We start from the raw sequence: 15,883 nt of genomic DNA on the forward strand, positions 1-15,883 counted from the left end.
GAAGGAAGATGGGGCAATCTACTTCCATAGTGATACTGCCTCGGAAACCCAAGGAGGGGTCGCTATGAGTCGGGTCCAACTCGACGACACACAACAACAACAACAAATATCTACAGCAACCTTATAGGTGCTGCTGTTATTCTCATTTATAGCTGAGGAAACTGCAGTTTAGAGAGGTTATTATTTAGGGTGTCATCCTTGGACCACGGGGGAGCCAGGATCTGAACCTTATCTATTAAGTTCTAGAATTTAACACCATATCAAAATTTCATCCTAATGTGCCCTTTCCAAGAGCTATACCTATTAGTTTAAGGTGATTAGATCTGAAATCTTATTGTATTTATAAGTTGATTATATTTGGAGATCAGTATTGTGATCATTGTTGTTAGGTGATGTCGAGTCAACTCCGACTCATAGCAACCCTGTGTACAACAGAACAAAATGCTGCCCAGTCGTGCGCTGTCCTCATAATCCTTGCTATATTTGAGGCTATTATTGCAACCACTGTATCAATCCATCTTGTTTATGGTTTTCCCCTTTTTCACTGACCCTCTACTTTACCAAGCATGATATCCTTCTCCAGGGAATAGTCCCCTCTGACAACATGACCAAAGCAGGTGGGACAAAGTCTGGTATTGTGATTCAGCTGTTCTAAATTCAGTTAAATGCATATATTTTAAGAACATGTAAAAAAAAAAAAAAAAAGTCTAGTTTAATGACTGCTGTGCTCTATCTTCTAGGTTTATGCTTACTCAGTTAACCATTAAATTTCAGTTGATTGCTGTAAATCAGTGTTTTGCAGACTGCAGTTTGTGATTCACTAGTAGGTTGTAAAATCGCTTTAGTGGGTCATGTCTAGTGTTTATAAAAAATTTGAAATATTATAGAAAAATATCAGAGTACATAAGTAGTAAGAACACATATTTCATGAAACTTTCTATGTGTGTCTGCATCTGTCTGTGTCTATGTGTGTCTCTGTGTATGTCTGTGTTTCTGTGTATTTCTGCATGTGTCTGTGTGTGTCTGTGTGTATGTATGTACTAGGTCATGATGTTAATATTATCCATTGTATGGGTTGTGGTCAAAATACTCAAAAGCTACTGCTATAGATATTATAGTGCACATCAGTTAAAAATGCGTATTCCGGGGGCCTAGTCCCAGAAGATGAAGCTTGGGAAATAGCACTAGAGCAAGTTCCCCCAGTGATGCTGGTGTGGGTGGTCCATGGCTTTGAGAAACACTGGTCAGGGTAGGTATTTGTTTGGAGTTATATACTGGGAAATTTTAAAAAACTGTAACTTGTAGAAGAGGTATGAGTTGATGTTCACTACATTGCCACTCTATCTTTGATCAGTCATGAGGATGCAAAGGCATCTTTCACAGATACTATCTCTAAGATTGAAGTGCTGGAAGTGGGACACTGCCCTGCCACTAAAAGTTTGTAATAGTCAGAGGGGAGTTTTTGTGTTTGTGTTTTCCTGTAATGTGTGTCAATGTTTCATGCCTTTTTTGAAGGGATTTGTTTGACAAGAACTCTCAGGAAGATTTTATCAGGACATCCCAGAACAAAAATTGAAGGATACATTTGGTTTTATTTCATTGTTTTCTGAAATTTAAGAAATGTTTCTCTTTTTTTTTTTTTTTTTTCTTGAGCTAGGAGCTTTTAGATAAGAATCTGAAAATGAAATAAGCTATATAGAAACTCCCTCCCAAGGCAAATAAGGAGTGTTGGAACCCTAGAAGCAGCAGCAGGAGAATAACATCACACAGACTAAGAGCAGCATGTCAGGCCTGTGGCCATCTCATCTGGCATTTGCCAGAAAAGGGGCTAAGCATGATTCTGCTTCATGTACCAGGTCTTTATGAAGATGTGCCTGAATTTTGAGGCATTTTAAATTGTTCTTTGGAAGATTTGAATATGGCCTAGAGAAAAGATAATCATGTTATGACATGTTATGTTAAATACCCTAGTGTGATTATTATATTATGGTTTTAAAGGAGAGTACCCTGGCTATTGGGAGATAGACGTTGAAGATTTTGAGAGAGAAATGTCACAATGTCTGCAACTAACTCTCAAATGGTTTAGAGGCGAGAAAGGAAGCCAGAGGAGCAAAATGTTAACAGTTAATGAATCTAGGTGGAGGGTATGTGAGTGTTAATTGTACCATTCTTACAACTATTCTGCAGGCTTAAAATTTTTCCAAGTAAAAAGTTATAAAATATGAAAAAAAAATATTAAGTTCCTACATTGGAATAAAATGCAATAGTTAAAAGAAAGAGAAAGGGTGACATCAGTGAAAATAATGGTGTAAGATCCATGTTCTGGTTACCTAGTGCTACTCTGACAAGAATGTACCACAGACGGGATGGCTTGAACAAACAGGAGTTTATTCTTACAATTTGGAGGCTAGAAGTCCGAGTTCAAAGTGCCAGGCTCTCGGAGCTGTGTAAAAGCCCTGCAACCCTGGACTTCAGCTCTGCCTCTTGCTCCCAGCTCATTGAAGCTAGAGGCATCTCTTCACTCAGGCAACTATTGGCTGCTGAGGCTAACAAGCCCAAGGTTGACAAATAAAATGGCACAATCCCCATGTTACCAAACTACACAGCAGGCCATTAATTCAAGTCCATTGAAAGGCCCAAGGTCAGCAGAGCATGGCAGGCTGCTGAACAATGAAAGACACAGCTACATGCAGGGTTCAAGCATGCCATAAGCTAGAGACTATCCCCAAGGCTTCTCCTTGTATTCAGGAAGGAGAACACATCCCAAAGGCAGCTACTCAGCTGCTTGTGGTAGCTTGCACCATGGAGTTGATTACCAGTCTCATCATGGGGAATAACTACCACCAGCTGCCCAGTCACTCAACCAGGCCCAGCCAAGTTAATATACAAATTTAACTACCACAATTCCACCCCTTGTCAACTTGGCACCTGTACAGATCTTAAATGGATGGCAACTGTACAGATCTCCTTCACTGGGTGGCTCTAGTCCCCTAGTTCCTGAGTGGCAATCTCACCCCCTTAGCCTGATGGGCCCCATTTCTCTATCTCTTGGGCATGATAGCCCTGCCCCCTCCCTCTTGGGCTGCAGCTATGGCTCCATCCCACTGGCTCACATGAACAAGCAGCCCTACACTCCAGAACCAAGTTGGTGAAGGTCTAACTCTTTGAACCTAGGGGGCTATGGTGGTTCCACCTCCAGAAGCCTTGGTCCTACCCTTTGAGGCTGAGGCAACTCTGCTTCCTATTTCCTTGGTCTCTCCACTTCTGCCAGTTAATGCCTGAGGGCAATCCACTCCACCAGGAATCTTCCTGCCCAAAGGACACTCAGCTTTCTTGCTCCATGGGCTGGCCAACCTACTGCTCCATCTCATGCTGGTCTCTTCACCAATTAATGCCTGAAGGCAACTCACTCAGCCAGGAAGCCGCCTATCCAACGGCACCTGGCTTTCTCCTCCATGGGCTGGTAAGCCAGTTGCTGTTTAATGCCAGTCTCTGGGCTCTGCTACTACTGTCTCTCATGCTGATCTCTGGGCTCTGCTTCTGCTGTCTCTCATGCCAGTCTCTTGGCTCTGTTCCTGCTGTCTTTTATGCTGTATGCTGGGGTCTCTCTGCCAGGGTCTTGAGGCAAGGATGCATTCCACATCTGTTTCCACATTTTAGGTATCTGTCAGAGCAGCACCCCACTCCTGGTACCATATTCTATTCTGGTGATCTGGTAATGCTCAGACAGGAATATACCACAAATGAGATGGCTTGAACAAATAGGAGTTTATTCTCTTACAATTCAGGAGGCTAGAACTCCAAGTTCCAAGTGCCTGTGTGAAAGCTCCTTGACCCTGGGCTTCAGCTCTGCCTCCAGCTTCCAGACCAGTGAAGCTATAGGCATCACTCAGGCAGCTACTGGCTACTGAGGCTAAAAAGCCTAAGGTTAATGAATAAAATGGCACAGTCCCAATGTTACCAAACCACATGGCAGGCCATTAATTCAAGTCCAGTGAAAGTCCCAAATGGGCAGAGCATGGCAGGCTGCTGAACAATGACATGGCTACATGTAGCATCCACATGTGCCATAAGCTAGAAACTAACCCCAAGGCTTCTCCTTATATACAGGAAGCAGAACACATCCCAAAGGCAGCTACTCAGCTGCTTGTTGTAGATCCCACTATGGAGTTGATTGCCAGTCTCATCATGGGGAATAACTACCACCAGCTGCCCAGCTACTCAACCAAGGCCCAGCCAAGTTGACTACGAATTTAACTACCACAGTGCACCAAAAATTTTCTTCTCCATAAAAGCAACAAGAAAATTGGCAGAAGTTGTTAGTCAACTTATTCAGAACTCTGGAAACTAATGAAAGGCTTAAAGCAATCTGGAGAGCATTAATTCTAGAGAAATGGCTGAATTTCTGTAAGAACAATGAACTTTGGGGTGTTTCAATTTGCCCTATTCCCATTTCCCATCTCTAGATCAGCTGTAACTTGAAATCCAATGGCCAGCAAGCATGGAAGCCACCAGAGAGGCAGAATGGGGTTGGAGGCCCTTCAAAGTGTCATCTAACCTGACTAGTGGTTCTCTGGAATATCCTGCTTTCAAGGTCATCATTATTTGACTTAATTCAGAGCTTGCCATGTGCAAAGCCATTTCACTGGAACTGTTTGTTGAAAACAATTACAGGCAGATGTTAATTCTGCAGCTGCCTGAAGGTGTGGATAAAATTTGGGGCAAACAAAAGACAACCCAAAAAACTGAAAAGATAATACTGGGTAATGAGATACCCATGTTGTTGTTGTTAGGTGCCATTAAATCAGCTCCAACTCATAGTGACCCTGTGTACAATAGAACACTGCCTCGTCCTGCACCATCCTCACAATCCTCTCAATGTGATTGAACCCATCATTGCAGGCACTGTGTCAATTCCAGCTTACTGAGGGTCTTCCTCTTTTTTGCTGACTCTCTACTTTACCAAGAATGATATCCAAAACATTTCTGGGAATCTCGAAGGTTATGGAGATGTATAGGATGTGCACATGCTAAGAAAACACCAGAGAAGCCTCTAAGTTCTAACATCTAGCTACCTTGAAGCTCTACGCAAGCAGGAAGTTAAGGCTAAGGCAGAGTTTTCGGCTGTCTGGCTGAATGTTGAAGGCATATCCCAACACACATACAGAGTCCTTTGTCAAAGACTAGGAGTCTTGTTGGTCCCAGGCATTTAAGAAAATCTCTGTCCATTTATTAGCTGACCATTAAGCTAACTGGGCAGGAACTTCAGTGGCCGCCGATAACAAAGAATAAAGATTTTCAGAACTCATTCCAAAAAGTTCCTAAACAAACTACAACAATAACAAATCCTGAGGAGAGGCGATATTCTGATGATCTAAGTTACCACATACATTATTTTAAATCTCCAGTTTTTAACCAAAAAATAAAGACATAATAAGGCATGGCTATACACAGGAATCAAGGAAATCATTAGAAATTGTTCCTGAGGAAGCTAGGCATTGGACTTAATAGGCAAAACCAACCATTTTAAGAATGGTCAAAAAACTAGAGGAAATGATGTTTAAATAATTAAAGGAAAATATGAATGTCATGTCTCATCAAATAGTGAAAGAGATAGGAAATATTAAGAGAAATCAAAATTCTGGAATTTAAAAGTATGATGAAAATTTCCCTAGAAGCGATTATTAGCAGAATTGAACAGGCCATGCCCATGTGTTAAGTAGACATCTGTTGAAGAAAGAATCAGTATACTTAAAGATTGGTCAGCTTATCAAGTTTGAGAAACAGAAATTTAAAAAGAATGAAGAAAAATGAACACAAGACCCACACCTATACATATCACAAAGCAGAAAGACAAAAAAAAAAACCTTGAAAGCAGCTAGAGAGAAGCACCTCATCACACACAAGGGATCTTCGATAAGATAAACGGATGATTTCTTATCAGAAACCAAGAAGGCCTGAAAGCAGTAGGATGACAGATATAAAGTGCTGCTAGCAAAGCTATCCTTCAAAAATGAAGGCTAAATTAAGACATTCCCAAATTAAAAAAAACAAAAAACTGAGGACTTTATTGCTAGCCAGTATGCCCTACAAGAAACAGTGGCAAGAGTCTTTTAGTCTGAAATGAAAGGACACTAGACAGTAACTCCACATGAACAAATAAAAAGCAATGGTAAAGTTAACTACATAGGTAAATAGAAAAGGCAGTACAAATGTATTTTTTTCTTTATGATTTTTTTCTATCTTATTTAAAAGATAAATGCATAAACTAATATTTATAAATCTTTGTGGACAGACACAATTTATAAAGATGTAACTTGTATGATGTAACAGAACAAAGGAGAGGAGAGAGAATGGAACTACATAGAAACAAAGTTTGTGCATACTATTGAGATTAAGTTGGTTTTAATTTGGACTAGATTATATAAAAGACTCTTATGACTCAATAGTGGAAGACAAACCAATTTTAAAAAATGGGCAAAATATTTTTAAAACATTTTCTCCAAAGACAGACTGCAAACAGCCAATAAGCACATGAAAGTATGGTCAATGTTATTAGTAATTAACCAAAAAACCCACAGCCATAGAGTCTATTCCAACTCATAGTAACCCTATAGTGACTCTTTAGGACAGAGTAGAACTGCCCCCATAGGGTTTCCAAGGCTGTAAATCTTTATGAAACCAGACTATCACATCTTTCTCTTGCAGAGAAATTGATGGGTTCACATCGCCTGTCTTTTGGTTAGCAGCCAAATGTTTTAACAGTGTAACACCAGGGCTCACTGTTGTTGTTGTTACGTGCCATTGAGTCAGACCCAACTCATAGCGACCGCTCCTTGGGTTTCTGAAGCAGTATCACTAGGGAAGTAGATTGACCAGGGCTCGCTAGGGAAGTGCAAATCAAAACAATATTGAGATACCAGTTCACACCCACTAAGATGGCTAAAATCCAAAAGACAGAAGATCACAAGTGTTACCAAGGTTATGGAAAAATTGGAAACTTCATACATTGCTGATGATACTGTAAAATATAGTGCAGCCCCTTTGGAAAACAGTTTGGCAGTTCCTCAAAAAGTTAAAAATAGAGTTACCATATCAGCAGAAATTCCACTACATACACACACACACACATATTGAAATTGAAAATAAAAAAAAGAAGAAGAGTTGAATGTGCTTTTGGAGAGTTTACTCTGGCTCTCTTGACAGCTAAATCTATGACATCTTTACTAATTGCTCAGTGGGTTCTTTCAAAGGATTTTGCTCAATTAAAAGGGCGTAGATTTTGGTGTACAGCCATCTGAGCAATCACATTAATTACATTATTCACAACCCATACGCAATTATTTGGTTTTCTGTTTTATGATCTAGCATGTACAGGGTGTGTGGGGGGCCATATATTAAAGATTTTATTTTTTAATCCAATATGTCCAAAAAAAATGTTATTTTGAGGATAAATGATTGCTTCTTTGATCTTTCTTTTAAACATTGTGGATCTACTCATCCTCACCCTAAAACAGAAAAGGCAAGTACCAAATAATGGTGTGTATCAGTCTCTCTTCAGAGAGAATGAAGTCATTGCCCTCTAAATCAATTATTTTTGCCCTGAACTTTTGGTTACTTCAGGTCTTAGGGGTTGTTGCATGGTCCTGAAAAATTCATACTAATTTACTTTTATTAAAAATACAGAGTAATAATAAACAACCAACCCCAACAACAACAAAAATACATGTATGTCAGTGGGCAGGAATGAATAGGAAAGAAGGACACACTGAAAAGAAAAAAAAAATGCATGTACGTTATGTCTTGTTTTAAGCATATATTCTCCCAGATCAAACAGTACATTATAGTCCTGTGTCCTCTGCAGTGCCTAGCACAAAGCTAGATGTACTTTTACTTTGTGAACTGAGTTGAATAAACCGCTGTAGAGTAGTTTATTCAAGACAAAAAGAAGAGTTGTATAATCAATAATCCACTATGTGCCAAGTACTGTGCTAGGGAAGCTCATGCTGGGCCATGTGTAACTCACTTACTGCCATAGAATCAATTCTGATTCATAGAGACCCCATTGGGTTTCCAAGGCTATAAAGCTTTACTGAAGCAGACTCCCTCATCTTTCTTCTGTAGAGTGGCTGGTGGGTTCAAACCACTGGCTTTTTGGTTAGCAGTCACCACCAGAACTCCTTCATCCATGTGTAAAGAGACCCAAATGCTAGCACATGTAAGAGCAGTGTGTGGGGAAGAGCAAGCATGCCTGGGTGGAGATCAAGAAGGAGCTGGGAATTATACCTGCAAACTACAGAGCCACGTGCATGAGTTAAGACTTGAACATTTTTGACTTTGCTGAGACTCAAGACCACCTAAAGTGATCCAAGAGAGAGTGAGGAAGGACTCTGTCCTCTTGGAGTGTGACCACCTGGAGGCCACTGTCAAGATTTTTGGGGATTGTTGTCCTACAAGTGGTGGTTGGCGGGGAGCTAGTCACTGGTTGGGAAGGAAGCTTCATGTTCTCATTTGTCACCTTCAACATCTTTCACACTGCCCTTATAACAAAGACATGCAAGAGCTTGGTGATGTTCAGGTTGTTCCTACCATCTATTTTTCAACAAAAACCCCATGAGAGAGGCCTGACGCCAGACCTTTGTGTCTCATTATTTTTCAGTGCATCGACAACTTTGTTCGGTGGCTGCCAAAACTGACATTTAAAGGAAAACAAAATAATATGCATACAGTGAGAAAGAAAAGGTGGTCTAAGCATGAGTGTGGAAGATGAATTCTAATTAGCTGAGGCCTGCTTTGCAATAACTCTGAAGCTCAAAGCTTGTAAACTTGCTCTTCTCAATGGGCACTGCCTCATTTTCACACTAAATTTTAGACCCAATGGAAAGCCAAAAATGAGACTCCAAAGAAATGTTCAAAACCAGAGTTATATAAGCAGATTTGTATCAATCAGCTCAGACCCCAGAAAATTCTAATTAATTGTTTCAATTGCCTTCTCTGGAAATCTGGCTGAGAATATACTTAGTTTTAAGTTCTTCACTATATTCAAATTTCTTCATTCATAGAACATTTAAGTGACTTCGGTATTTAGAGCTCTGTGGTTTAAAATTATATACTAGATACCATGTTTCTAAGTTTTATTTTATTAGAAAATAAAGGGCTGTTACAGGAAGTGTCATGTTAAAGAATCTCCTTGCACTTGTGAGAAGAAGTTTATATTAGAATAAATCATATTAGACCACAAGATATTTTATCATCTTTAATCCAACAGTTCTGGGAAATGCAAGTCAATTACTGAAATTAAATTTCCAGTAGAAACAGTGACCTTTTGCAGGTCATTATAACCACTGTAAAAGTTACTGTTTGTAACTGGAGGAGTCCCCATACATCAGATTTATTTCATAAAATTGGATGGAGAATTAAAGGGTTTCATCAATCAATAACACAAGAGAAAGAAATATTTATGAGTAAATCATGTCTTTTAGAGTCACATATTCAGATTCATAATAGGAAACTACATAATCTAGAATATGGTACCCTTTTTCTACCATTATAAATGCCTGTTCTTTACTGTCGTCTTACTTTAGGCATGGTTCTAAATTCTATGTTCTTTTATACGGATCAATTAAGTATTTCAATCTAAATGGAATCTTTTTATTTTCCTCAGCTCTCTTCTCTGTTGTTTACATATTTGTCATCTTAGAAGCTTGAGTTGGTGCCTGACCTTCAGAATCTGCTGATTAAAGCCTCCCTCTGATGTGGGAGGTGGGGCTGTACTAAGGGTAGGGGCTTCTCTCTTCCTTCTATGCAGCTTTCTCAAGAAGGTTAAAGTGGCTCTGGGCAGCACCCATAATCAGTGATAGATCTGAAATATACTAGAGTGTTTTTCATTTATGCACCCCTTGATTCGTCCATTATTGATTGATCATGTCCTGTACCCACTTACTCGCACAGTGCTGGATAATCTCTGAAGATAGCCACAAAAAAAAAAAAAATTCCCTGTCATTGAAGGCTTCGAGGCTGGTAGATAATCACGTACATGTCTACGGAAGAAATGGCCTAAGAAGGCACGGTGAAACAAGGAGGCAGGACTGAATAAAATGCCTGGGCTCTCAGTTTGCAGTGAGATATGACAGAAGCAGTAACATTTGAGATGAGCCTTGAAGAATGAGTGGGATTGTCACAGGAATGGGTGGAGAAAGTGTATTCTATGGAGGGAACACTGAGCAGAAACAGTAGGCCCCACAATGTCCACATCTTAGTGACTGGTTTTTTCATTGGGATCTACTCCAGGCTGGTCACTGTACATGGAGGAGACAGGAAGATAAAATAGGTTTCCTGTCTGACCATTTTCACTCTCTGTGTTTTGAGGTTGTTGTCTTGTGGCTGTGTTGTGCACAGTCCCAAACCCATAATAACCACCAGACCATAGCCATCAGTGGTTTGAGTTGAGATGTGTCATTGTTTTTGCATGGCTTTGACACTTTTTAATATCCTTTGAATAGGGGCACTCTGAGCTATTGATCAACTCTCCTGTCCAATAAGAAGCATTTCTGAGTGAAGGTATGGGGTATGTTGAGGAGGAAAGGGCCTGATTATCTTGCTGAAGTAAGTTTCTTCTCATCCTGTTGCATATTATATCTTGGGAGCCTATGTGGCTGGTGCTGATAAGTTTGGGGTTATGCTGAGATAGGGAAGGCATCCCACTTCCAGACTCAGAAGGTTTGGCAAAGCATTAACCTCTCTGTTCTGGGAGAGAGGGAATAAGATTGTCTCTGTTCTTTTCCTAGTGTTTCCTACTCAACCCTCTTTCTTAGCAGAGTACTCTTGTTAATTATTAGAGGTCTTTCTGATGGTAAGAGGGGGAGAATGACAGGCTATCCCAGATTTCTAATTAATTAAAAGAAACAGTTGGATTAAATAGGGGAAAGAATAGTCCCATTATCCATCCATCTGCAGACAGACTCAAAGCTGACAACAATTGCCTGGCAGCTATACTGGGAAACCCAGATGAATGACAGCATTTGCACCCAGGCCTTCCCTAGTGTCTGTGACTGAGCAATGGTGCTTCCTAGGCTAGCAATGACTCTGTCACTACCCTGCCTCCTGTGTACTCATTCCAGTTCCCTAATCAGGTCTGGGGAGTTGTTAGGGTTTCAGAGAGAAGCTAAAATGTATGCAGACTGCCAGGCCAAAAATAAAGAAGCATGTTGCCTCTGGCCAGTGTTGATTAGATTAGATGAGGAGGCCAGGCAGAGCTGGGCCAGGACAAGACTGTGTGGGCACGAGGAGGAACGGAGAAGCAGAAGCTGCTGGTGCAGTGTTTGCATTGACCCCTTGGGGCACAGCACTGGGGCTTCCACTTACCTCCACCCCTTGCCTCAATGTTCAGTATTCTTCACCAACACCACAGTTCAAACACATCAATTCTTTTGTCTTCCTTTTCCATTGTCCAACTTTCGCAAGTATATGAGGCCATTGAAAAGACCACACCTTGGCTCAGACGCACTTTACCATGGTTTTAACACAGTGTAGTAAGGGACAACATTCCTCTTCCCTTGGAGAAGGTTGCTTGCTGTTGTTCAGATATGAAGTATTTTTTATTTGAAATCTCTCATAGATCCTGGAAAAGCTCTTGGAGGAGGGACCTGAGTAAGGCCTTCCTCATTCATTGGGCTTTGGGAACGTCAGTCATCCCTCCTCTGCAAGTTAGCAAACAGATGCCCCAGCAGTCTAACAGGGTTGCAAAGGGTGGGTATGAACTTTGAAACACATGAAGAAAGAGATCTGCTACTGGCTGTTAGACAAAGCTGCAGAAATCAAGACAGTCTTGGCTAGAGACTCCCAAAAGTAAAATTCCCTTAAAAACTGACCAGTTGGGTTGAGCTGGGGCTATAGACACCTCTAGGACATATTAAGATGACTGCTAGGTGCTCATACCACCTGAATGTTTTGGAGACAGAGTGGTAGCACCTTCCTTACCTAGACTAGACCTACTACTGAAAAGGCTTTAGAGCATGCATTCAAGGCCATTCACAGAAAATATGAACTGCAGCTGCCTACCCAGAGAAAAGATTCAAGATGAAATTCTGAATGAGGAAGAGAATCTTTCCAAATGTAGAGCAGAGCCAAACTGAATGCAGAATTACAGAATAACTGAATTTTCGAGTGTAAAGGAACATTTAAGCTCTGTAACCACTTGATGTTGTAATGAGGAACTGAGACCAGAGAGATGAAGGGACTTACCCAAATAAATTAGAGACAGAGTTTGGATTAGAATTGTTCAGTGATTGTTCTTTTATCCACCAACATCTGTTGAGTACTTACTGAGTGCCAGACATGGCTCTAAACCTGGGATTCAGGCCTTCACTGACTCATAGACCAGCTCTTTCTATCATGATGGCTTTACCTTGATCTGAATCTGAAAAGCCTGTCTGGCATGGAATTCAGACAAGGTTGAGCTGAGAGATTCCCAAGATGAAAAACCAAGCTTACTCTCAGATTTTAAAGATGTTAAGTCAAGGGAGGGGTAGTAGAACTAGTTCCACTGATTAAATCACCAGACACAAGTAAAATTTAGCACCTTGAAAGGTTGTCATGACTATATTTGTGTTGACCTTTACCCAAGATAGTTACTTGGAATATAATCTTTAAAAACTGGAAATGGGTTCTGTACTTGTTTTGAATATATCAAGATAATTGAGAAGTTGAGGACTAGGGATAGGCCCAGGGAGGAGGGAGAGAGCTGAGCAGTATGGGAAGAAAGGAAGTAATTATGAAAAGGGGGTGGTGCCAGTAGGAACAGGGAGATTTGCCAAATGGAAGGCCTGTGAATAAGCAAAAAGTAGGAGCAGGAAACATCTTTAGTGGTTCTCTGGTTTTATCTGGTAGAAGACAGTATCCCTGTCTCACTAGCTACTGAGTAAGTTTTACTTAAGATATGCCCCATTTTAGAAGGTTCTGCTACTCAAGGGAAAGAATATTAAACTGAAGAAACATCTCAGCTTCACTAGCATGGGCCTGGTAATTCTTGCTTGTGCTAACAACTGTAATACCTGATGCTGACATAGTGCTTAATACTCGACATCATTACCTAATTAATAACTCTTTGAAATAAAGAAGGTGCTGTCATTCCCATTTCACAGATGAGGCAACTGTGGCTCAGGAAGTTGAATGGCTTGCCTAGATCACAGAGTTAAGCTAGAGAAGAGCCAGATTTGAAAAGTTCTAGTCTCCTGACTCCAAGTCTATTATTTTTCCTACCATGCTATGCTGCTTTATCTGAGAGTGAGGAAGGAATCCAGATTTAAATCTGTTTGGGGATATTTATCTATCATGAACATTTTGCCAGACTTCTGGATTTGAATAAAGATGAGACAGTGCTAGGTGGCACTGCTCCAACGTGATTTTATTTTCTTGGCTCACTGAGTTCACTTGAGTGGTTCAGGAAGCATGAATATTTTCCTGGGTTGTGTTGACCTCATCTTCATTAGTTCAAGTTTTCTCAATGGAAAAGAATCTTCAATCTTCATTCTCAGTGATGTCAGTATGGTTTTCAGTGTGGGAAAATTACCAGAGAAATGAGAAATAAATTGGTGTTAAAACTTCACTGGAGTCCTTAGGTGGCACAAACAGTTAAGCGCTCAGCTGTCAGCTGAAAAGTTGGTGGTTCAAACCCACCCAGGGGCACCTTGGTGGTCTGTTTCCAAAAGGCCTTGAAAACGCTATGGAGTAGTTTTACTCTGCACACATCGTGTCACCATGGGGCAGAATAGACTCAATGGCAACTAACAATAACAACAAAATTTTACTAGGTGGTCTGGATACTTTTATTCCAAAGAGTTTGCAGTGAGTCTGGGTCATTCTGTAACTGCTTGGGTAGTCCCAGAACCCTCAGAAGAGTGGCAAGATGGGGATGGTCCCTGGTCATGTATTTCCAGAGGATTTCTGTCAGTCTGGGCAGGATAGGCACATGGGTGACTGTGTTTGCTCTTTCTTTGTAGAGCTGCCAACTTCAGGAACTTTACCTTCATCCAACTGAATGGAGAATTCTCTCGGGGAAAGGGACTCGATGTCGGTGCCCGCTTTTGGAAGGGCAGCAATGTCCTCCTCTTCTTTTGTGATGTCGACATCTACTTCACCACCGAATTCCTCAATACGTGTAGGCTGAATACTCAGCCAGGTATGATCTGTGGGGTGGCCTTTCTCTTCCTCTCTCTCCCTCAAGGTGGTATTAACTCTCTTCTACTCATTCACCCTTCTCTTCATGGTCTATGCTCAAGTCCTACCTATTTTACCTCAATGACAGAGGAAAGGAAAGTCATCTGGTTTGATTTCTACTTTGGTGCCACATTGTGAACCTCTCAGCCACCACAGTTCTGGGACTCTTAGTTCTAAGTTCCTGTTTATAACCCCATTTCCATTTTCAACTGGGAGACCTGCTTTCATGAACAAGAGGGAATAGGAAGCATGTGGTGTTGGGTGGTTGGTGGGGAGACATACACTCAGTGCCTAAGGCATTTGACTGCTAACCAGAAAGCTGACAGCTCAAACCCAACAGCTACTCCTCGGAAGGAAGTTTGGGCAACCTGCTTCCATAGTGATACCACCTCAGAAACCCAAGGAGGGGTCCCTGTGAGTCACAATTGACTCAATAACAGTGAGTTTAGTTTAGTTTTTTTTTTTTTTTTTAATCTAGAGAGTGAGAGAAAGAAAAAGGCAACTATGAGCAGTTACCAGGGGAGGAAGGGCTTTGTGAAAAAATAACCCAAAATATGAAAATTATTTTCAGTGGTTGACTCAGAGGCAGGGCTCACATTCACCTGATAACTAGTGGCATGGCCATGTCAGTTGTTCAAATATCCAAATTCTTTTTTATAAATGGGTAAAGAGCTACTGCCTCAGGCTCCCTGTGGTGATTCCTGCTGCCCAGACACTGGTCCCTTTCCAGCAATCTTCTAGATTACCCCAGGACTCAGCAACTAAAAAGTTAATTCAGACACAGCTGGGGCAGCGGGACTTTGTAGTTTGCATTTGATCCCATTGGGCTGACACCCATAGCAAAGCCACTGACTTTTAACATTCTCAATATCTCTTTTGTGCAAGGAGGTCTTTGAGGCAGGAATATTTGAATGTCTATCTGGCCTACCTGATGCAGAAATTAGGGGAGTTTAAGATTATTTTGGGGAGGAGGATCTGTTTGAGTTGAGTGAAGGGAAAAAGAAAAGTGAGTGCAAACACCTGGGATGTTTCCTAGGGTGGAATGAAAATGAACAAACCCAATAATTTCATCTGTAGCTTTAAGTGAATGTTTGTTTTCTGATTTTCAGGCAAAAAGGTATTTTATCCAGTCCTTTTCAGTCAGTACAATCCCGGCATAATCTACGGCCATCACGATTCAATCCCTCCCTTGGAGCAGCAGCTGGTGAGTAATTACCCTGCAGATGCCTATGGGTGGCTCTGTGCCAGGGCTTCAAACCGATTCATTCCAGTGCAACCCCCTGCTGATAATTTGCATCTCCACTCCAGAGATACTGAATCAGAATCTACAGTTTAATAAACTCTATAAGATCTGTAAGAATCACCTGGAGATCTTGTGACACTATAGGTTATGATTCAGTGTATCTGGGGTGGAAATGCAAATTATCAGCAGGGGCTTGAACCATAAGGAACCAGTTTGAAACCTAGCCACCTTTCATTACAAGGGGCACTTGACCATGAGTAAAAGCAAGTGGGAATCTGTGGGTTGAATTCCTCCATAGTTTTTGTTTCACTGACGTTATGGCCTTTGCATAACGTTTAAGCATAGGCACTGAAACAAGGCGGGCTTGTGCTTACTCACTGATCTGCACTGAACACGTTCCCTTGTTACCCTACCGAGAGGGAC

The 15,883-nt window shown here is 41.1% G+C and overlaps 1 protein-coding gene across 1 annotated transcript in view; it reads left to right on the forward strand.

Annotated features, from left to right (window-relative positions):
• CSGALNACT1 (chondroitin sulfate N-acetylgalactosaminyltransferase 1) overlaps window positions 1–15,883 on the forward strand; it is a 141,241-nt gene that overhangs the window by 96,740 nt on the left and 28,618 nt on the right. Inside the window, exons 4-5 of the mRNA XM_007935043.2 lie at window positions 14,001–14,179; window positions 15,327–15,421. Coding sequence (XP_007933234.1) covers window positions 14,001–14,179; window positions 15,327–15,421 — 274 coding nt within the window. The remainder of the gene's footprint in view (window positions 1–14,000; window positions 14,180–15,326; window positions 15,422–15,883) is intronic.

This window comes from Orycteropus afer, unplaced genomic scaffold (assembly GCF_000298275.1).
Source record: "Orycteropus afer afer isolate SDZICR_OR568_19922 unplaced genomic scaffold, OryAfe1.0 scaffold00024, whole genome shotgun sequence".
NCBI classification, from domain to species: domain Eukaryota; kingdom Metazoa; phylum Chordata; class Mammalia; order Tubulidentata; family Orycteropodidae; genus Orycteropus; species Orycteropus afer.